Genomic DNA, 24,737 nt, shown 5'->3' with positions numbered 1-24,737 from the left:
ACCTCTCACTACCCCACCCCACCTGGTATGACCTTTCATTATCGCCACCCCACCTGGTATGACCTCTCACTACCCCACCCCACCTGGTGTGACCTTTCATTATCGCCACCCCACCTGGTATGACTTCTCACTACCCCACCCCACCGGGTATGACCTTTCATTACCGCTACCCCACCTGGTATGACTTCTCACTACCCCACCCCACCTGGTATGACCTTTCATTATCGCCACCCCACCTGGTATGACTTCTCACTACCCCACCCCACCTGGTGTGACCTTTCATTATCGCCACCCCACCTGGTATGACTGCTTATTAGCGCCATTCCCTGCCCCCGTTTGACCTCTCTTTAGTGCCACCCCATCTGGTCTGACCAGATGTGACCTCTCATTAACGCCATCCACCTCCTCCCCTCATCTTTTACCTCTGTCCCTCAATTACCCAGTCTTTCTTATCATCACAAAGGATTTAAAACAGATTTGTTTTCACGAGGCCCAACAGCTTTTTTGTCAGTTGTCTCCAAACTTTGGTTAAGGTCACATTTTGCTCTTCCTAAACACATCTAAGCATTTGATGTCTAAGCATTTGAACAGGACATCTTCATCCATAGTGCATTCTTCATAAATAGTAGAGAACAAATAACCATTTCCCTCACCCTGTCTCTCTTCTGTGTTGATTCTATGGTTCTGAGGACTCAAGAGCGTTTTCCTCAGAGACCTCCTACCACAGAGCACAGATATCCATGACAGCAAGCAACGCCAGAGCAGAAGACTGTTGTAAAGCTGACTTCCAGAAAACAAAGCAAATCTCATTCTCCTGCCATATTTTCTATTTTCATGTTCTTTATATGTGTTTAATTTATCATTTTGTGGATTACTCAAATAATACGTGAATATAATTTTATTGTTAAAAAAAAAATCAAGTAATGAAGATTCTCTTTTACTCCGCTACCCAGCCCTTCAATGGGTGATATCCACCCATTGAAACTGATTCTAGAAGGAAAACCCCCATAGGTTTAATTCTCTCTCTGTGGGGTGTATGTGTGTGTATGCATGTGTGTGTGTGTGTGTGTGTGTGTGTGTGTGATGCATGATCGTGGTTACGGCTTGGATTTGTATGTCCCAGATGATTTTAGATTGTCCTGAAAAGGCTTCAAGCCTCTTTTAATCATTCTGGAATTTAAATCTTTTCTTTTATGGATGGAAAGTCAATAGAAGTTTTTATTCCATTTACACAGTTTCTGTTTTATATCAATTTCTAGTGTACTTGTGTGTGTGTGAATGTGACTGTGTGTGCACACATGCACCTATTACCATATTGTGTCTGCCTATTTTAAATAATAGGGCAGTGAAATATTCAATACTTTTTTTCTTTAGACATAGAGGCAGAAATTCAAAGTCGGTGAATGTGGATGTTTGTGTACCACCCATCAAACATCTATCCAGTTTTTCCATGGTTGCATAGCAGCAAAGTGCTAGTCAGTAGTTCAATTCTGGCAGTCACCATCCTTGTAGAACAATATCTCTGATAGTACCTGAGTATCTCGTTTTTCCCTTTTAGTTGCATTTAATTAGATGAAAAATGTAAATGCTGAATGTATTTATGACAAGGCTGTAAATCAGCACACTGAAAACAAGAACTATAGTCAAATGCTTAAGAGACTTAATGCCATTTGGTTTTTGGTTCAGTTTTGAAGAAAAAGCACAGACCAGGCATCAATTGAAAGAAATATGTTGCCAAAGAGGATGTAATGATGGACTTTTAATACCTTTTTGCCTGTCTCAGAATAGGAAGTGCCTATAGCATTTTATTCTTTAACTTAAGACTTTTGCAGATTTGGTATCTGGATTGTTTTTAGGAATGCATTACAGCAGTATAATATAATGGCTAGTAGCATATTTTCTGGAGTCAGTCAGACACAGGTTGCTCCAACTCTTGGGCAAGTTCTTAATCTTCTCTGGGCGTGGATTTATTTCTGATGCCTACCTCAGAGAATTGTTGTAAAGATTAAACGAGATATGCCTTCAGCACAGTGCCTAGCCTATGGTAAGGGTCCAAAACTGTTAGCCATCAGTGTTATTACCATTGTCCTCATCTTCATCATCATGACTATGGTATGTATATGGAAAGGGGAAACTACCTAAACTGGTGCTTTACTTGTGTGTGGCTATGATACAGCTCAAAACTTCTCTAACTAATGAGGCACGAGGGCCTATTGGGAAAAGGCTACCAGCCTTTGACTTGTATTTCAAATAAGGTATTTTTGCTTCTCATTTTATTTCTTCTACATATGTCCATATTTTTTTTAACCTTCCTCTTCACACTTGATTTTTAGCATTTCCTTTTTCTCCCTAAACTTTGTATGGAGAAAAAGAGGCAATGAGATGCTATTTTTGCAACATTAGCAGAACCTGGGATATGCGTAGTCATGTTTATTTCTGCATCCAGAGATCACACACACACCTAACTCAACTGTGTAAAATATATTCGGAAGAAAATTAGTCAAAAGCATGATATAAGCATGCTTATGGAGTCAAAAGAAGAAAATGTTTTATCTTGATTATGGTCAAAAGAGAGAAAATAAAGGTCTTTTAAAAAAGGAATTTATACTAGTTAATTAAGCAAATCTGCATGGGCATGTCTGAATAGCCATTGATGCTGCACTTTTTCCCATAAGATTGATACTTTAAAATAATACCCGAAATGCTAATTATTCTGTGGTTTTCTTAGAAATTTTGCATATTATGACTGATGGAATAAGGGGTTTCACATTTATTAAACAGAATAGATGCAAACTGAAAGGATATGTATACACGTAAGTGAGTACTTTCTTTTCAAACTGGTCACTTAGGCAAATAATGATTTCACTGACTGAGAGATATTCCAGTCTTTTGAATGGATCCTTAGCAATAACAAATATTGATTCTTTGAGGGTGGATTTGGTTTTTCAGAAACTCCACTCAGAACCAACTCTTGTGAATGAGATGAATAACAAATCTAAGTAATATTTTGGGTGCAAATTGAGATGTTATATAAAACAATACAGCTGTTTTCCTGATCTGGAAAGGTTTCTTGTGTGGACCGTTTTCTTTTTTAACAGATTTCTAAAAAATATTGAAAATGGCAACAGCCTTGCAAGGACAGTTTAGCCTCTAAAAGCATTTCCTTTGAAGAGAAAATACTCAATTAGATGTATACATTCTGTTCTGTTTAAAACTCAGTTTTATATTTTTCTCATTGTACTTAATGTAAAATGTATCCTGTTAACAGTGAATACTTTAATTGGTTTGGGAATTTGTTTTTATTGAGAATATATAGTGAAAATAACTGTGAACACAGTGTTCACCAGGGGTTGTTAGCATTTAATGTTATAACTATTCAGATTTCTCTATTTGAATTTTTTAATGAATGAAGATTTTTCAAAGTTAATTATTTATATAATTCCTAATTAATAATTGACAGATCCTAATTTGGGGCCACATGTAAAATATATGAAAGCTCACATAATGTGGTAATTTTTTACTCTGAGAGACTGCAGCAGTTTCCATCTCCCCTTAACCTTTTGCCACCAACACTGTTGATTTGTTTTCCAGCGATGGCAAGCCGGCAGGTGGATATTGCAACTCAGGGCTGGTTCATTGGTCTAATGTGTGCTGTCGCTCTCCTTATCTTAATTTTGCTGATTGTTTGCTTCATTAGAAGAAACAAGGGTGGTAAATATCCAGGTAAGAAAGAAAGATTAAAATTGCTTTATAATGCTACATAATAATCCATTAAACTAAAAAAATCATGGGGGAAATCATGTAGATTGTAATATTTTGTCTTCCCAGAGCCATGAGTTTGGACATTCTCTTCAAATGACTTTTGATCCCTTTTTTAATAATGGCAATCTAAACATTGTCAATGATCATAAGGCATTTGGAGGAGTAAATCAGTCAGTTCTCTGAAAACATTCGTGAGCCTACTTTCTTAGACTCCACATAAGTTATGGATGCTGAAGTAACACCTAAAACCAACTGGCAAGGAGAGAGTTGCAGGGAAGGTTCATGGAGTTTTTCAAAGGAAGTAATGCATGAACTAAGTCTTCATATTGTGATGGGTAACATTGCTTTCCCTATAAGGTAATGGTTTATTCAATTTAGTGGGCCCATTAAATTTATATTTTCTTTACCTGACCATTTTCCCTTCAGTGACAAGAAAAAAAAATCTGTGAAAGAATAGGCTTACAAAAACAATTTGCAACCATTAATATAGTTAATAAATAGATGGGTAAAATAGGGGGAAATCTTAGAAACTTAAAAATTATCAGGTGAGAGACTAGTCAACTTTATGTGTTAAAAAATGTACATTCTATTGGATTGCCTCAAAAATAACTAAAACACCAAAATATATGCATGGCCACAATATATATGGTTATATGACATCTGCTTGTGTATGGAATTATTTTTCACTGCTGTATATCTCAAAGAATGCTCTCATGGACTTTGAATAAGAAAGAACAGGATCAACAGATAATATCATTTTGGCAATTTTTAGTTAAAGAAAAGGAAGATGCCCATGCTGACCCTGAAATCCAGCCTATGAAGGAAGATGATGGGACGTTTGGAGAATACAGGTGAGCCCCTGCTTCTCTGCTCTTCATCTTCTCTGCGCACATGAACACAGTCCCGAGAATAGAACTCGGCCAGAATATGTTCTGCCTGGCATCTCATATTTTCCTCAAATATAAGTTTAGGGATACTTCCATGTCTCAATGTATACATGTCCCTCATGATCAAACATTTTCATTTTTCATTAAAAAACTAAATTTTGATTTTAGTCATAATTTTGGAGGTAGAATGTCTCCTACTTTCTCATATTTTCCATGGGCCCATGCTGTATTGATCAATCTAGCCAAGCCAGTGTGCTACTGTGAGCATTAAAACAACAAAAAAGACCCTCCAGCACCTGCATTGTAAAGAAAACTATACTTGTCATCTTCTAAACATGCTGTAATAAACCAGTGTGAACACACTTTTTCATCTAGAATTTGAAGCTAGTTTTCCTAAACAATACCCATACCAGTGCCCTTTAATCATGAAATGGTGACTAGATTGTTTTAGAAGCTGTTAATTATTAAGAAATGTCATAGCCCTCTAGGCAATGTGTTACTCACAGAACTTTGATAATACATTCTTGGCTTGGCTCCATCATTAAGGGAAAATGTTAATATAACCTGTGTGCTAAATTTTTAAAACATCTTCTCTTTAAACAAAGATAAATCTTTTCAAGAGATGGAAAAGATTTTATATTTGTTTAAAAACAGAAACAAAATATGTATTTATTTAAATAAAATGTGGGGATTCTGTTATTCTAAAAGTATACCTTTTTAAAATACCTTTTGTACCTTGTTTTTTTCTTTTTAGAAGCCCCTTGCTTATATAAGATACCTTTTAAATATGCATTAAGCCCATTTTGAGACATTGTTTGCAAGATGAAGAGGCTTTTAGGTGAAATAAAATATTTCACTATTGGGATTACCAGGCAACATTTGTAGAGAAGATATTTATGTTAAGTTTTACCTGTCTCTAGAGCTCATTTTTGGTTTTTCCATGTCACTATCATGTCAATATCATAGAATTTCATGTGACATAATGCTAAGGATGAAAAATGTAGAACTGATTGAGAAAAAGGCATATATTTTCAATAAAATCATTTTCATATCATTTTCCAGGCAGATACCTGTGTTTTTCCTTTATTATCTCAGCCCCTAAGTTTTTATATTCTGATCTCTTAAAGAGAGATAACTATGGTTTCAAAAAGTTCTCAGAATTTCTGTATCTCATGGTACAGAAAAATGCATAGTGAGGGTTGTCTTGATGTCAGAAGTTGGTTCTGGAGCTGAAGGTGTATGAAAACCTCATGCAGCGTCCACACCCAGATCACCCAAGAGGGTTTTGTAACACATTAGAGCAGCCTACAGAAGCCCATAGCCTAGGGCATCTGGATGAGTAGAACTTCGCTGAAATAATTCACCCTTCTACATGTTTCTCCTGTAAAGCAGGTAAGCTGACAATTACTAAATAACTTCTTATTTCTAAGAGTTCTTGTGGCTATAATTATCTGCAGGATATGCATACCACTCCCTTATGTATTGTGATGAAGCAAAATCTTTAATGTGGCCTGAAAAAAAATGTATTTGCATGAATTGGAAATAAACCATTGTCCTTCATACGTTTACCACATGGTGATGGGTTCCTATTCTACATTATTATGCCTCAGTGAATCTGGCAATGTACTGCTAACCACCTGGGTCTCAAACATCAGCTTGCTCTTACAGCGATGTGAAACCATGATCTGAAGTCATGTGACTTTCCCAGATAACTGCTGCCTACTCCATTAAAACTTGACTAAAATCAAGGTTGATATTTGGGTGATGGTATACTAGAAGCCCAAACCCCACCACTATACAAAGTATCCATGTAACAAACTTGCACATGTACCCACTAGATCTATTTTAAAAAATGGAGGTTGAATTTTATGAACTAGCTTGGAATTAAAAGACTGTTAGTTTTACTTTCAACTCAGCCATTGCCTGTGATTCATAGTTCTATGATTTCTGTTTCCTTCTATGAGCCATCTACTAACAACTTTAATAGAATTTTGTGTCTGGAGCAGTATGTGGCAAGTATTTGGTTACTGGCCTCATAATCACTGTGTTTACATCTATTTGGTCATATTTCTTTGTCTTAGTGTTAATTTATATGTGCTATGTTGGTAAAGTGTTTTCAAATAGCTGTCTTTAGGCCTTAGTTTCTCAGGAAAGAAAGACTTTTCATTTGGGCTTATTGAGTGCAAACCCAATTGACACGAAGACAAAAACACTTATACACTTGTCATACATATAATGACATAAATTTGGGAGCTGCCAAGGGAAATAAGGTTCTGATGGGTGTCTTCAACTTGAAACATAACTCAATGATGTGATTTTTTCAATGAAACTAAAAGTTCATAAGGACAATCCCACAAGCAAAATCACTTCCCCAAAATTCCAACCACATGTTTTACTTTGATTTACAAAGATAGGGCTTTGTCCTTTGATTTCCTGACACTACTTCAGAATGTTTTCCCTTTGGTTTATTTTCTATTTAAAGAAACCCAAAAAATGTTTATTAGCTTAGAGGCTGTAATTAATGAAAACAGTTCCAACTGTTTATTAACAGAATCTTTTATTTTTAATACATTTAAGTGTCATTCACTTCCTGAGATCACCAGGGTCCTGTCTCTGCTTTGCACTTTCTGGAAGTTTTGAGCTCTGTATTATTTATTGATTCTTATTCTCTTTCATTCCAAAAATAAATTATTATGCTGACCAGACACACAAAATTAGGACTATTGCCTAAGTGTAAATTAATTCCATTTCTGATTTGCTTATTCTCCAGTCTGATGATGAAACCGTTTCTACATGGCTGGCTCTAAGCCAGATGATATTTCATAGTGCAAAGAGGGATAGAACCTAATGTGATTATATGCTATAACCCTGTGCCCTTACTCTGACACCCACCCCCAAGCAGTTACCCTCTGTTGGAAGCCTGCAGCTTTCTTTGTTTTTTTAATTATACAGACAGTAGGATCTGCATCCTTACTAGCGTATAGAAAAATCAGAGAAACAATGCAACCAACAGTGTAAGTATTTTTTTATTCTTTAGATCCATTTTCCTTAAAACCAGAATAAACCTAGGTCATAAACCATATGCCCATGTTACTTGAACTCATAACTTACTACATAATTGGTGGCTCTTGCCACATGAATCTTGTCATTTATGTGAACATGGGCTTGTGGCAAGCATGCTAACCCATGCTCATAAGGCTTGAATGATGCCAAGATGTGTCACATTCATTATATACATCAGAGTTATTTTGCTCACAAATGTGAACTGGCTTGTGAGTGGAATAAAAATGGACTTGTAGAGAGTGGGTGGGAAACAGTATTTGGGTCATGAATATTACTTGAGCTGCAATGTGGTTTGCCCATGGGAGGGTGGTAACAACAGGAAAATCGGACAGAATTATCACAGATTTACCTGCTGTTGGCGAATTTTACTCAGTAGGATTTAACAGATGTGCACACTTCTGAACAAAGTGCTGTTGAAAAACAATTTGAACTCCCTAAAAATTTATTCTTAGGGAAAGAGAAAGGAAAGGATATATTCCAATGCTTTGTCTGCCATCATAAAACTAAGAGGGAATGAAATGTTTTATGTTAGAATTTTTTTAAAAAATTTCTAAATGCCCACTGTCTCCTCTATTATTTTACAGTGAACTCACTCTGCCAGTATTTCTGAGTGCCTACTATATGCCAGGCCTTGGGAATATTCAAACCAATAGAATTTGGTCCCACACAGGGAGTTTATAGCCTAGTGATGGTTGCAGGGAAGTAAAAGAACAATGACCAGAGTGGGAAAAGTGCTATGAAAGAGATATAACTAAGGTACCAAGGGAACAGAAGCAGGAAGGTAAAGCCAGGTGGGCAGCATGGAAGCAGGATGGTACAGGGAGTCTTCCCAGGGGAAGTCATGCAGTTTTAGCATTGTGATAGGAACATTTCTTTCCACTGCACAATGATCCTGATTCATAAATCTAAGTATCAAGAATATACTTGATATTGTATCAATACTTGTATACTGGATACTTTGTGTGTGTATATATATATATATATGCCAGCACTGTGGGTATGATTTATATAATATATATATATATATTATTTTGCAATCCATTCAACCTTTGACATCCAAAACTAATAATTAATGTCTGATATGCACCATCCTTAAACTTTCTCATTAAAATGTGAATGAATTTTTACCTGTTTTGTAAAGCTTTGAATACTACTGCTGCCTACTCCATTAAAACTTGATTAAAATCAAGGTCTGCTAAATATATATATATATATATACACACACACATATATATATATATATGACTTTTAAATCATCTTCTATGACTTCTTCATTCATCTCATTTGGGAAACTCTCCTTTCATATTTAAACTTGACATGGCAACTTCACTGAATACAATGTCAAAAAGTTTATTTACTATTTCATTACAAAATTCATCTTGGAATTGAAAAAGGCAAGTCCTCATACTGTGCTTCACATAGAGTCATAACCACTCACTACACCTGGAAAGTTCTGCGTGTGTGTTGCATAAGGTATTTCTTAGGAAAAAAAAAAATCTCTCTGAAGTAGGGACCTGGAGTGGAGAGAAGAGATGTGATGGGAGATGGACATGTATGCTTGTTGAACAGAAACCCAGCACTGTGTGTATGACTTATATAATTTTTCCTCATTTAACCAGATTCTAATTATTGAAGTATGATATTATATCACACCACTTATTAAAGACTGGTCTTCAAAAGATCTCACTGTCTTTGAATGGCTTTTCCTGGAAAGACTCTGTTGGAGGAGGGAGAATCCCACTTCCTTCTCTTCTTTCAAGCACAGCCTGTGTTGCTGTTGATTCTCTCCTCCACCACAGCCATTAAGCTGGCATGAATGAATGTTTTGGGGGAGCCCCTTCTTGGCTGGTCATTAATCATAACTGTTATGATTTTGTATGTAAAAACCCACATGAATCAACAAGCAAATATTACAGTAGGAGAGTTTAGTAATGTTCCTCGACACAAAATTAACATAAAAGTCTTATATTTCTATGTATCAGCAAGCAATTGGAAAATAAGACTTTAAAACTTATTCCAGTTATTTTTCTTTTTTTGTGTGTGTGTTTCAAGGAAAAGTAATTTATTTATTTATTTTTATTTTATTATTATTATACTTTAAGTTTTAGGGTACATGTGCACAATGTGCAGGTTAGTTACATATGTATACATGTGCCACGCTGGTGTGCTGCACCCATTAACTCGTCATTTAGCATTAGGTATATCTCCTAATGCTATCCCTCCCCCCTCCCCCACCCCAAAACAGTCCCCAAAGTGTGATGTTCCCCTTCCTGTATCCATGTGTTCTCATTGTTCAATTCCCACCTATGAGTGAGAACATGCAGTGTTTGGTTTTTTTGTCCTTGCGATAGTTTACTGAGAATGATGATTTCCAATTTCATCCATGTCCCTACAAAGGACGTGAACTCATCATTTTTTATGGCTGCATAGTATTCCATGGTGTATATGGGCCTCGTTTTCTTAATCCAGTCTATTGTTGTTGGACATTTGGGTTGGTTCCAAGTCTTTGCTATTGTGAATAGTGCCGCAATAAACATACGTGTGCATGTGTCTTTATAGCAGCATGATGTATAGTCCTTTGGGTATATACCCAGTAATGGGATGGCTGGGTCAAATGGTATTTCTAGTTCTAGATCCCTGAGGAATCGCCACACTGACTTCCACAAGGGTTGAACTAGTTTACAGTCCCACCAACAGTGTAAAAGTGTTCCTATTTCTCCACATCCTCTCCAGCACCTGTTATTTCCAGACTTTTTAATGACCACCATTCTAACTGGTTGTGAGATGGTATCTCATTGTGGTTTTGATTTGCATTTCTCTGATAGGCAATGATGATGAGCATTTTTTCATGTGTTTTTTGCCTGCATAAATGTCTTCTTTTGAGAAGTGTCTGTTCATGTCCTTTGCCCACTTTTTGATGGGGTTTGTTTTTTTCTTGTAAATTTGTTTGAGTTCATTGTAGATTCTGGATATTAGCCCTTTGTCAGATGAGTAGGTTGCGAAAATTTTCTCCCATTTTGTAGGTTGCCTGTTCACTCTGATGGTAGTTTCTTTTGCTGTGCAGAAGCTGTTTAGTTTAATTAGATCCCATTTGTCAATTCTGGCTTTTGTTGCCATTGCTTTTGGTGTTTTAGACATGAAGTCCTTGTCCATGCCTATGTCCTGAATGGTAATGCCTAGGTTTTCTTCTAGGGTTTTTATGGTTTTAGGTCTAACGTTTAAGTCTTTAATCCATCTTGAATTAATTTTTGTATAAGGTGTAAGGAAGGGATCCAGTTTCAGCTTTCTACATATGGCTAGCAAGTTTTCCCAGCACCATTTATTAAATAGGGAATCCTTTCCCCATTTCTTGTTTTCCTCAGGTTTGTCACAGATCAGATAGTTGTAGATATGTGGCATTATTTCTGAGGGCTCTGTTCTGTTCCATTGTTCTATATCTCTGTTTTGGTACCAATACTATGCTGTTTTGGTTACCGTAGCCTTGTAGTATAGTTTGAAGTCAGGTAGCATGATGCTTCCAGCTTTGTTCTTTTGGCTTAGGATTGACTTGGCAATGCGGGCTCTTTTTTGGTTCCATATGAACTTTAGTTTTTTCCAATTCTGTGAAGAAAGTCATTGGTAGCTTGATGGGGATGGCATTGAATCTATAAATTACCTTGGGCAGTATGGCCATTTTCACAATATTGATTCTTCCTACCCATGAGCATGGAATGTTCTTCCATTTCTTTGTATCCTCTTTTATTTCATTGAGCAGTGGTTTGTAGTTCTCCTTGAAGAGGTCCTTCAGGTCCCTTGTAAGTTGGATTCCTAGGTATTTTATTCCCTTTGAAGCAATGGGAGTTCACTCATGATTTGGCTCTCTGTTTGTCTGTTATTGGTGTATAAGAATGCTTGTGATTTTTGTACATTGATTTTATATCCTGAGACTTTGCTGAAGTTGCTTATCAGCTTAAGGAGATTTTAGGCTGAGACAATGGGGTTTTCTAGATATACTATCATGTCATCTGCAAACAGGGACAATTTGACTTCCTCTTTTCCTAATTGAATACCTTTTATTTCCTTCTCCTGCCTAATTGCCCTGGCCAGAACTTCCAACACTATGTTGAATAGGAGTGGTGAGAGAGGGCATCCCTGTCTTGTGCCAGTTTTCAAAGGGAATGCTTCCAGTTTTTGCCCATTCAGTATGATATTGGCTGTGGGTTTGTCATAGATAGCTCTTATTATTTTGAGATACGTCCCATCAATACCTAATTTATTGAGAGTTTTTAGCATGAAGGGTTGAATTTTGTCAAAGGCCTTTCCTGCATCTATTGAGATAATCATGTGTTTTTTGTCTTTGGTTCTGTTTATATGCTGGATTACATTTATTGATTTGCATATATTGAACCATCCTTGCATCCCAGGGATGAAGCCCGCTTGATCATGGTGGATAAGCTTTTTGATGTGCTGCTGGATTAGGTTTGCCAGTATTTTATTGAGGATTTTTGCATCAATGTTCATCAAGGATATTGGTCTAAAATTCTCTTTTTTGGTTGTATCTCTGCCCAGCTTTGGTATCAGGATGATGCTGGCCTCATAAAATGAGTTAGGGAGGATTCCCTCTTTTTCTATTGATTGGAATAGTTTTAGAAGAAAAATGGTACGAGTTCCTCCTTGTACCTCTGGTAGAATTCGGCTGTGAATCCATCTGGTCCTGGACTCTTTTTGATTGGTAAGCTATTGATTATTGCCACAATTTCAGAGCCTGTTATTGGTCTATTCAGAGATTCAACTTCTTCCTGGTTTAGTCTTGGGAGGGTGTATGTGTCGAGGAATTTATCCATTTCTTCCAGATTTTCTAGTTTATTTGCGTAGAGGTGTTTGTAGTATTCTCTGATGGTAGTTTGTATTTCTGTGGTATCTGTGGTGATATCTCCTTTATCATTTTTTATTGCATCTATTTGATTCTTCTCTCTTTTTTTCTTTATTAGTCTTGCTAGCAGTCTATCAATTTTGTTGATCCTTTCAAAAAACCAGCTCCTGGATTCATTAATTTTTTGAAGGGTTTTTTGTGTCTCTATTTCCTTCAGTTCTGCTCTGATTTTAGTTATTTCTTGCCTTCTGCTAGCTTTTGACTGTGTTTGCTCTTGCTTTTCTAGTTCTTTTAATTGTGATGTTAGGGTGTCAATTTTGGATCTTTCCTGCTTTCTCTTGTGGGCATTTAGTGCTATAAATTTCCCTCTACACACTGCTTTGAATGTGTCCCAGAGATTCTAGTATGTTGTGTCTTTGTTCTCGTTGGTTTCAAAGAACATCTTTATTTCTGCCTTCATTTCGTTATGTACCCAGTAGTCATTCAGGAGCAGGTTGTTCAGTTTCCATGTAGTTGAGTGGTTTTGAGTGAGTTTCTTAATCCTGAGTTCTAGTTTGATTGCACTGTGGTCTGAGAGAAAGTTTGTTATAATTTCTTTTCTTTTACATTTGCTGAGGAGAGCTTTACTTCCAACTATGTGGTCAATTTTGGAATAGGTGTGGTGTGGTGCTGAAAAAGTATATTCTGTTGATTTGGGGTGGAGAGTTCTGTTGATGTCTATTAGGTCTGCTTGGTGCAGAGCTGAGTTCAATTCCTGGGTATCCTTGTTAACTTTCTGTCTCATTGATCTGTCTAATGTTGACAGTGGGGTGTTAAAGTCTCCCATTATTATTGTGTGGGAGTCTAAGTCTCTTTAAGGACTTGCTTTATGAATCTGGGTGCTCCTGTATTGGGTGCATATATAAGTAGGATAGTTAGCTCTTCTTGTTGAATTGATCCCTTTACCATTATGTAATGGCCTTCTTTGTCTCTTTTGATCTTTGTTGGTTTAAAGTCTGTTTTATCAGAGATGAGGATTGCAACCCCTGCCTTTTTTTGTTTTCCATTTGCTTGGTAGATCTTCCTCCATCCTTTTATTTTGAGCCTATGTGTGTCTCTGCACGTGAGATGGGTTTCCTGAATACAACACACTGATGGGTCTTGACTCTTTATCCAATTTGCCAGTCTGTGTCTTTTAATTGGAGCATTTAGTCCATTTACATTTAAAGTTAATATTGTTATGTGTGAATTTGATCCTGTCATTATGATGTTAGCTGGTTATTTTGCTCGTTAGTTCATGCAGTAACTTCCTAGCCTGAATGGTCTTTACAATTTGGCATGATTTTGCAGTGGCTGGTACCAGTTGTTCCTTTCCATGTTTAGTGCTTCCTTCAGGAGCTCTTTTAGGGCAGGCCTGGTGGTGACAAAATCTCTCAGCATTTACTTGTCTGTAAAGTATTTTATTTCTCCTTCACTTATGAAGCTTAGTTTGGCTGGATATGAAATTCCGGGTTGAAAATTCTTTTCTTTAAGAATGTTGAATATTGGCCCCCACTCTCTTCTGGCTTGTAGAGTTTCTGCCGAGAGATCAGCTGTTAGTCTGATGGGCTTCCCTTTGTGGGTAACCTGACCTTTCCCTCTGGCTGCCCTTAACATTTTTTCCTTCCTTTCAACTTTGGTGAATCTGACAATTATGTGTCTTGGAGTTGCTCTTCTCAAGGAGTATCTTTGTGGCATTGTCTGCATTTCCTGAATCTGAATGTTGGCCTGCCTTGCTAGACTGGGGAAGTTCTCCTGGATAATATCCTGCAGAGTGTTTTCCAACTTGGTTCCATTCTCCCCATCACTTTCAGGTACACCAATCAGACATAGATTTGGTCTTTTCACATAGTCCCATATTTTTGGAGGCTTTGTTCGTTTCTTTTTATTCTTTTTTCTCTAAACTTCCCTTCTCGCTTCATTTCATTCATTTGATCTTCCATCACTGATACCCTTTCTTCCAGTTGATCGCATCGGCTCCTGAGGCTTCTGCATTCTTCACGTAGTTCTCGAGCCTTGGCTTTCAGCTCCATCAGCTCCTTTAAGCACTTCTCTGTATTGGTTATTCTGGTTGTACATTCGTCTAAAGTTTTTTCAAAGTTTTTAACTTCTTTGCCTTTGGTTTGAATTTCTTTCTGTAGCTCGGAGTAGTTTGATCGTCTGAAGCCTTCTTCTCTCAACTCGTCAAAGTCATTCTCCGTCCAGCTTTGTTCCGTTGCTGGTGAGGAACTGCATTCCTTTGGAGGAGGAGAGGCGCTCTGCTTTTTAGAGTTTCCAGTTTTCCTGCTCTGTTTTTTCCCCATCTTTGTGGTTTTATCTACTTTTGGTCTTTGATGATGGTGATGTACAGATGGGTTTTTGGTGTGGATGTCCTTTCTGTTTGTTAGTTTTCCTTCTGACAGACAGGACACTCAGCTGCAGGTCTGTTGAAGTTTGCTAGAGGTCCACTCCAGACCCTGTTTGCCTGGGTATCAGCAGCGGTGGCTGCAGAACAGCGGATTTTCGTGAACCGCGATTGCTGCTGTCTGATCGTTCCCCTGGAAGTTTTGTCTCAGAGGAGTACCTAGCCGTGTGAGGTGTCAGTCTGCCCCTACTGGGGGGTGCCTCCCAGTTAGGCTGCTCAGGGGTCAGGGGTCAGGGACCCACTTGAGGAGGCAGTCTGCCTGTTCTCAGATCTCCAGCTGCATGCTGGGAGAACCACTGCTCTCTTCAAAGCTGTCAGAGGGGGACATTTAAGTCTGCAGACGTTACTGCTGTCTTTTTGTTTGTCTGTGCCCTGCCCCCAGAGGTGGAGCCTACAGAGGCAGGCAGGCGTCCTTGAGCTGTGGTGGGCTCCACCCAGTTCGAGCTTCCCAGCTGCTTTGTTTACCTAAGCAAGCCTGGGCAATGGCCGGTGCCCCTCTCCCAGCCTCGCTGCCACCTTACAGTTTGATCTCAGACTGCTGTGCTAGCAATCCGCGAGACTCTGTGGGCTTAGGACCCTCCAAGCCAGCTGCGGGATATAATCTCCTGGTGCGCCGTTTTTTAAGCCCGTCAGAAAAGCGCAGTATTAGGGTGGGAGTGACCCGATTTTCCAGGTGCCATCTGTCACCCCTTTCTTTGACTAGGAAAGGGAATTCCCTGACCCCTTGCGCTTCCTGAGTGAGGCAATGCCCCGCCCTGCTTCGGCTCGCGCACGGTGCGCTGCACCCGCTGTCCTGCGCCCACTGTCTGGCACTCCCTAGTGAGATGAACCCAGTACCTCAGATGGAAATGCAGAAATCACCCGTCTTCTGCGTCGCTCACGCTGGGAGCTGTAGACCGGAGCTGTTCCTATTTGGCCATCTTGGCTGCCATGGATGACTTATTCTAGTTATGATAGCATAAAAATATGATGTAGGAATAAAGCTAACAAAAAGATCTTCCGCCAGTTTCAAGACCCTATATTCCATTCCATTGGTCAATCTGTCTATCTCTGCACCAAGACTATACTGTCTTAATAATATAGGTTTTAATAAGTCTTGATATCTGCTAGGTCCAGTTCTCTAACTTTGTCTTCTTCAAGAACCTTTTAAATATTCTTAGCCCTTTTCATTTATTTGTACATCATAGAATCAGCCTGCCAAGATCCACATAAAAACATGCTGAGCTGTTACTGGAAATAAATTGCAGCTAAAGGGCAATATGGGGAAGGTTAACATATTTACTATATTTGAGTCTTCTATCCATGGATGTAGAACATTCCTCCATTCATTCAGATCTTCTTTAATAACTCTGAAAGTTTTATTTTCTTTGGAGGTCCTACACATATTTTTGTTGGATTTGTCTTTATATACTTCATATTTATGGTCTCATAAATGGAATAATATTTTAAATTTTATTTCCTAATTGTTTGCAAGAACATAAGTAGAATTGACTTTTATGCTAATCTTGTATCAAGCAACATTATTAAAATCTCTTTATATTCTAACATTTACCTGTAGATTCTTCTGGATTTTTTATATACACAGTCATATCATTATGAATAATGATAGCTTCCTTTCATCTATTTCTTTTTCTTATCAAGTTGCTTAGGACTTTTAATTCAGTTTTGATTAGAAGTGGTGATAGCAGCCATCATTATTATTATTTCTGATTTCAAAGTTTTCAGTGTTCACCATTAAGGATCATGTTTACTTTAGGTTTCTTGTTGCTACCCTTAATCAGGTTAATGAAGATACATTCTATTCCTAATGTTAGGAATAAAAATACATTCTATTCCTAATGTTTTTATCATGAATGGGTGTTGAGTTTTTTCATATACCTCTTTCTAAATTTACTGAGATTATCATATTTTTATTTTCTTCTGCTAAAATGATGAATTATATGGATTGATATTTTAATGCTAAAATAAACCTGCATTCCTGGAATAAACCCAACCTGGATATGAAATATTATCTTTTTCATAGATTGCTAAATTTGGTTTGGTCATGGTTTGTTTGGGGTTTTTTCATCTATGTTCATGAATGAGATTAGCCTGTAGTTTGACTTTCTTAAAGCGTTCTTATTGGTTTTAGATATCAATGTTATACTAGCCTCATAAAATGATTAAAGGAGTGGTTCTCATGACATATTCAAACTTTAATATGCTCAAAATGGAACCATTGATTTTCCCCTCCCGACATACTCCACTCCATAGTAACAGTACTTCTAAGCTTCCTGTTGCTCAAACCAAAAATCCTGGCACCGTCTTTTTCTCTGTTATTCTGTATCTAACCTAACAGAAAATCCTGTTGGTTCTACCTTCAAAATATGTTCATAATCTGAGCATTTTATACCACCTCCAGTGTTCCACTCTGGTCCAAGTCACAGTCATCTCACTCCTGGATTATTGTAATATTCTCCCCTGACTCTCTAGAGCAGAGGTTGGTCAACTAAATATTTTAGACTTTACAGGCCATGCAGTCTCTGCTGCAACTCTGCAATTCTGCTTTTGTAGCACTAAAGCAGCCATAGACATTATGTGACAAATGGGCGTGGCCTAATTTTACTGTAGTTTACCAACCCCAGCCCTCTAAGGTAGGCTATTCTCAACACTGATGGCAGAGTAGTGCTTTTAAAATATAAGTCAGAGCATGTCACTTATTCTTTGAAAACCCTCCCAAGGCTTCCTATCTCACTCAGAGTTAAAGGCAGCATCCTTACAATGTCCCACAAGCCCTGATTTAGACGTGCCACTCCCCTTACTTAACTCCTACTTTCCTACTTTCTCTCTCTCTCTCTCTCTCTCCCCCCAGCCACACCAAGCTCCTTAGTGTTCCTAGAACATGCCAGGTTTGCCCTCACCTCAAGACATTTATACTGCTTGTTACTCCTGCAGGAACTGCTCTCCCTCCAACTATTCACCTTGCTAATTCAACTCTTAAAGTTGTTGACCAGATATTACTGCTTGATGAGGTCTTCCTGGACATCTGATTTAATGCCAGCTCTCCATCCCTTCTCCAACACCTTCTGTAGTCTTTACTCAGCTCTATACTTTACATAGTGCTAATCCTCTTCTGACATAATATATATGTAATTTTTTTATTATGTTGATTGTTAATTGTATTTTCTTCCACTAGAAATAAAGCCAGTGAGGTGAGGGTTTTAGTCTATTTTGTTTGTTGCTATATTCCCAGTGCCGAGAACAATCTGTCTTAGAGTAGGCACTCAATAAACATTTATTGGATGAAGGCATGGGTGGATAGATGGCTAGACCAAAGAAATGCCACAGATGACAAATTTCCAGTAGTGTATTCCTTGGGACACTAGTTCTACAAAGCAGAATAAGACTAGTCATTGGAATCCAGGTGACAAATTCTACCTGTTATTAAACTCTTCAGCTGAATTAACTGTCACACTGAAACATGAACTATATTTCACAAGAAGTATTTAATAATTAAACCCCAGAGATGTTGTGTAGACTATTTTCATAACAGGTTAGACACTCAATGCTATGTCCTCTGAAGTGCTCGCAAACACAGACCACCCCAAGGTGATACCTCTCCAGTTGTTTATTAGCAGTGGTGAAAATATAGTTTATTCAGTTTGCAACAAGAAATTGTATATTACTGAAACAGGTTGTTTTCAGTGGCATATGCCAGTGTCATATTATGCTAGCATTATTTCCCAGTCTTGAGATTTTCTTCTTGGAGAAAAATTGAAATCCCTAGTAAAAGTTATTGTCAAAAGAGCCAGGATGCTTGTGCATCTTGAAATATTTGTATCTTGGCTTGAAAAAAAAAGTCACTGTCTGAAACAGAGGGAGCAGTAAAGTCTTAGCACAAATTGCTAGATTAAATACTGCAGCCAGTGATACCTTTTGTATGTTAAGGCTTTTTCATTTTTACTAATACTGTATATGTTTCCTATTTTGCCTTGCATTTTTGTTCTTTGAAAGAAAAAAAAATGTTGGATCCTGTCATTGCCTTTTTCTATTTTTTTCCCAAATGTTACCTATTAAAAAATAGGTCATATGCTTAACTAGTTATTTGACCATATGGGTGAACATTCAAAAACATAATGATTACTCTTCGACTTCCAGAAATTGTGCTTACGGGTTCAACAGAGAAATAAGCAAAAATTATTATAATGGAATCTTGTAAAGTCATATTAAAGTACACTCCTCAGATTCCCATCAAGCATGGTCAGGCTGCATAACACACATGGAAGAAGGGAGCTGGGGGGTTAACATGAGTGTAGGAAGCATTTGCTATTACATGTTTGGAATCATTCACATTCTTTAGAATATGTTGGCATGCCATTCATAGTACAAATGTAGAGCTTTTAAGTTAAAGTGCGTCTCTTTCCAGATTAATAAATCTTTACTCATTAACTAAAATTTTTACCAAAAAAAAAAAAGTACTGTGTACTATCAGTATAAGGATTTTGCTTTTCTTCTTAGGCTGTTTTCATTTGTTTCTTCTGCATCCTTTTAATGGGATTTGTAGGTCTCTTGAAAGGTAAGGTTGAAGTTTACAGTCTGGCCTGCATTGATAACAAAATTATTTGAAATGCAGGATTTTGCTTCTCCTTCTGGCTCAGAAAAAAAAAAAAAGTCCATATTTCACACTTAACCAAAATCATGCTCCATTCACAACCAAGGAATCAGAGATATTATGCAGTTTAACATACTAACTTCTTACTTGCCATAAGCTTTTGCCTTTTTGAATTCAAAATAGTGATGATTTTTCTACTTTTCTGAATTCTTTCTTATTTAATGCTTGTGATTATTTCTGGATTGCTTTCAACTCAGGAATCAGAATTTGCCATTGAAATTAACACACACAATTGGGAGCCATCCACTGTACTGAAGACTTCATGATTCAACCATTTCTGCTCCTGATTTCCATTCCAACTCATCCTCGTCATTGGAGTCAACCTGACAATTAGATTTGGCCAGAGAAGCCCAGGACTCCAAATGCTTTCTCATAATTTGCATGCATGGTCTTTAAAAACAGAAAATGTTACCTAAATGCCAATCTTGACAAAAATGTTTTCTCTTTCTTCCAGTGACGCAGAAGACCACAAGCCTTTGAAAAAAGGAAGTCGAACTCCTTCAGACAGGACTGTGAAAAAAGAAGATAGTGACGACAGCCTAGTTGACTATGGAGAAGGGGTTAATGGCCAGTTCAATGAGGATGGCTCCTTTATTGGACAGTACAGTGGTAAGAAAGAGAAAGAGCCGGCTGAAGGAAATGAAAGCTCAGAGGCACCTTCTCCTGTCAACGCCATGAATTCCTTTGTTTAATTTTTAAGCTCTTTGCCAATATTCCATTTCTCTAGAATGTTTATCCTAAGCACTTGTCAGCCCTCTCATACTATGAACATATGGGTAGAGAGTATATTTTCTGCTGTATGTTAATATTATGAGAATAGTTACAGCAAAAACATAACTCAGTCAAATGATATGTTAATGTGAACTGGAATGCAAAGTGCATACTTTTTCGTTCAAAATGGGTATTCTTGATTTCCTCAGAACTGATAAAAAATAATGCAACATCACCAACAGATCCTGTTATTTCCTCTGCAGGATATAGTTCAATATGATGCATGAAAAGTGCTCCACATTTAAAGGACATACCCGTGTATGTTATGAAAACATGGTTTGATACTTTGTTTATACTATCCTCAGCTGAACCCCTATATATGAATTCCGTTTTCATTGTCAAGAGTGTTACTGTAGTATTCTCTAGAACTTCAATGTCTTTGTGGACATTGTTGTGAAATTGGTGACTATGTATAGCTCTCATTAGTCTTTTTGGGAGACTGTTAGGAACAGTATGTACAGTATATACTTGCTAAATGAGTTCATTATGACAGTCGCATTGCTGATGCTTACTGAGAACTGTTACCTACTCTTGGCTCCTGTTACTCCATACGCTTCTTAATCTTCCAGGCATTACAGCAGCACAGTGTTCTACTTTTTACATCATTTCTATGTTCGGTTGTTTTTAGGCATAAACAATGTGTATTGCAGTGCATTTCGGCATTTGTGCCATACTGAAAGAATCAAAAACAAATCATCCAAATTAAATTTCAAACATTATTCCAGAGAACACAGGGCAAGACACATACAGTGCCTTCAGACATTAAGCATTCCATAACATCCTGCATTCTGTATCAGCTGGTCCAGTCCATTCTGAGTCCTAGATTACTGTCATTGTCTAAAAGTAACTTTTAAAAAGCAGAGTTCATGAAAACTGCAATGCTGGGAAAAGAAGGAAACATGAAAATAAAAATAAGACAGTTTATTTGAAATAGCATTTCCTCATAAGCATAAAAAGAAAAGCTTTGTCACCAACTGAAGCACATGATGATTTTGTGGTCCTTTATGGTTTCTATTACCTTCAGTAAGAAAGATGTCAACATGCTAGAAAATTAATTTTAAAAACTAAGTTATTCCAACACTAAAAGCATACAACAGCATGCCAACAGTAATATATTATTCTCCAAGACTTTACCTATGTAAGTGTTCAAAACTCTGCAGCATTAAACAACGTGTATGCAAATTGCTATGGACACATTTCAGAATCTAAGAAACCAGGCAAGTGCTTAAAAGGCCAACGGTCCAAGGGACTACATCTGCAGTTTAAAAAGTAAATATATATTCTATCGTATTCATAAACAACATCTATCAAATGGGTTACCTCCAAATATGAAAAATCTATAACAACCTATGGTTGAAGGAATGCTCAGTTTCATTTGCCAATAAATTGGTTTCTCATAACTTGCATCAAGTTTAATTTTAAGTAAAGCTTTTTATATGTAGATATTTTGTTGAATTTGTAAATACACTTAAAATGTAGATGCTATATGCTTATAGGTGTTACATACAAATAAACATGCAATGTTTATGTTGTACTGTACAAGAGGTAAGCTAATTAATGCAGTGAATGGGATGGGAAAGCATCTACTTAAATATCTATTGGGTTCCCCCCTCCCCCCACCTTTTTTGCTGTGAAACTGAAATAGTGAACTTTTCTACATATTGACAGCAGATTTTTCGATGAAATCTTCAGAGCTTTGCCTATGGGGCACAGTAGGCCTAGTAACCTGGCATGTTTGATATATGTAGGTAAAGCATAATTTAAAGTAATCCCAGGTAAAGATGGCCCTAAATACTTTCATGTCTCTCTATTCATTTTTCACAGATCCACCTGTCTATTGAAAATATAAAAAGACAAAACAGGTTTGCCTTGGCATCAGAGAGCACAAAGATTAAAAGTTACTTTAAATTTGCCAATATTTTGGGAGAACAATAAGAATACATTTTTTCCTCTTCCATACTGGTAGATGCGAAATTTATCTGTGCATGAAAGGGTCACTTCTGTAATAGTGCAACAGATTTTGTATTAAAAATTAAATGTGGTTTTAAAAGTTCCTCTCTCTTTTGTAATTTATGTTCCCAATTGAGCGTGAATGTCCAAGTAATGGTGTATGTAATGGTACAGGCAAATGTGACTGGATTTCCCTCAAAAAAGTAACTATTAAACAGTCTTGATCTCTTTGTGACTTTTAACTTTTACGAACATATATTGCCTAATGTTTTAAAATGGTGAAAATTTTTATTTTAACTTTCAAAAGGCTGTTCTATGCAGAGAAAATTAAAACAAAATATAAAACAGATCTAATAAGACATATCAAAAACATTTGAATGAAAAACAGGACTAGATATTCCCAGCCTTTTGAGAAAAGTTCAAGAAATCAGGTGGTGCCTCCTTTCCCAAAGCCTGGTTCCTGTTGCCTGCCAGGACCTGGCCCTTCTCTTCTGCTTGCCTGGACTCTGCCCTCCCAAATCACGGGTGACTTAGATTTCTTAACTCTCCTGTCTGAAGAGGGACACTACAGGTATCGAATGTATGTCATCCTCTCCTCTCCACCCTCATGCTTCTAATCTTCTCAAACCCTTTGGCAAACAGCCAAGCCCTGGCATGTTCCCACGTTCCACCACCTGCCCCTTATTCTCCAGCCCCCTGGTCCCAGCATCACACCTACAAGACCTCCTGCTGGCTCAGAGCTGCCCTTCTCCATGGTGATTTGCATCACATGTTATATAAGTGAAACTGAAAGTGCTATGTAGAGCTTGGTGTTTCCACCTGGAGGGCATGTCTGTCACTCACTTCAGAACAGCACTTCAGGGCCTCTCCTCCCCTCTGCAACGAGTGCCAAATTCACAATCCATAGCTTTGTCCTCATCATCAGTCCTGGGGCTCTTTAGCAAAAAGGGTCTGGAGAAATGCAATCTTGACCCCAAAAAGCATTGGTCCATTGCTGGTATGAACTTTCTTGTTCAGATGGCTTACAACAGGCCTGGTTTACCTCTAATGGCTGATTTTGTTTTGTTTTGAGACAGAGTCTCGCTCTGTCACCCAGGCTGGAGAGCAGAGGCACTCACTGCAGCCTCTGCCTCGTGGGTTGGTTCAAGCGATTCTTGTGCCTCAGCCTCCCAAGTAGCTGGGATTACAGGTGTGTGCCACCACGCCCGGCTAATTTTTGTATTTTTAGTAGAGACAGGGGTTTTGCCATGTTGGCCAGGCTGGTCTCGAACTCTTGACCTCAAGTGACCTACCCGCCTCGGCCTCCCAAAGTGCTGGGATTACAGGCATGAGCCACCGCACCCGGCAATTTTGGAAAAGGCTTATGGAGGCAAGGGAAAAGAATATGAAGAATTCTTACCCAAATTAAGCAAATCCCTCCCGCTCAAGAAATTTTCCTACAGATTACCACCAGAGGGCTCCCCTGCTCTATGCAGTGCGAGAGAAACCTGCTTGCAGGAAAAAGTGGCCTCTGGACACACTGCAAACCAGTTTTGATAATCAACTTGTGATCTGATCATGCAAAAAATGATTGCCTGCTGCAACAGGGGAAAATGGGATTTGCAGCTTTCTCTAACGAGTCCACAGTGTCCAGGGAGCAAGCACGTGTCCCTGTGAGCCTTGTTAAGCTTCTTCCTCTTAATGATTGTGGCTGGGGAGGTTCGGTAGGGGGAGAGGAAGGAGGAGTGTGCCTCCTGGGTCCTACTAAGCGTCCCTATCACTGCTGCAAGTCGGTAGGGATGAGGAGAGGCACGTCCTTAAAATGGCATCTCCCTCTTCTCCAGAGTATGCTATTTTATCTGCCAATGGCTTGATGTTTTGTGATGGTATAGCACCCCCCAAAAAAGCAAAGTTTAAGCACAACTCTTTTCACTAAAAAAAAAAAAAAAAAAAAAAGCAAGAGAGGGAGAGAATACTACTTGAGTATTTATACTAAATAAATAAATAGTTCCTAGGTGGAGGTGGAAAATTCACTGGACCGGAAAGAGATGGGGATTTGTCATAGCAACATAACCCCAATTACTTCAGGAAGCCCCCAAACCTGTGAAATCAACCTGTGCTCGCATCTGTGCTTGCTTACAGAAAGGAAGGCCGGATGCTAGTAACCATGAAGTAGCTCAGCAGTACTGCCCCAGCCTGAATTCTTGCTTCATTACCATGCTAAGACGTCTGCCCAGGGACCAGAAATGTACCTCGCTAGGCACAAAAAGTGCCAAGTACAAAAGACAAGACTGTGCACACTGTAGCGCCTCCTGGAAGAACCCATCTTTTTTCAGGAATCCTGTCCCAGTCTCCACCTACCTGCCCTAAGAGCTCTTAACATCCCCCTTTACCCACCCC

General features: G+C 38.1%; 1 protein-coding gene across 41 annotated transcripts in view; it reads left to right on the top strand.

The window, feature by feature from the left end:
* The window catches only part of NRCAM (neuronal cell adhesion molecule), a 314,284-nt gene extending 291,823 nt beyond the window's left edge, over positions 1-22,461 (top strand). For all 41 annotated transcript variants that reach the window (XM_063726137.1, XM_063726124.1, XM_002818345.6 and 38 more), the window contains 3 exons: positions 3,592-3,723; positions 4,535-4,613; positions 20,092-22,461. In XM_063726137.1, the coding sequence (XP_063582207.1) occupies positions 3,592-3,723; positions 4,535-4,613; positions 20,092-20,329 (449 nt within the window). In that variant the 3' untranslated portion in view covers positions 20,330-22,461. The remainder of the gene's footprint in view (positions 1-3,591; positions 3,724-4,534; positions 4,614-20,091) is intronic.
* The last annotated feature ends 2,276 nt before the right edge of the window (positions 22,462-24,737 follow it).

This window comes from Pongo abelii, chromosome 6 (assembly GCF_028885655.2).
Source record: "Pongo abelii isolate AG06213 chromosome 6, NHGRI_mPonAbe1-v2.0_pri, whole genome shotgun sequence".
NCBI classification, from domain to species: domain Eukaryota; kingdom Metazoa; phylum Chordata; class Mammalia; order Primates; family Hominidae; genus Pongo; species Pongo abelii.
Note: the sequence above shows the minus strand (reverse complement) of the source record. Positions and strands in the feature narration are given on the sequence as shown.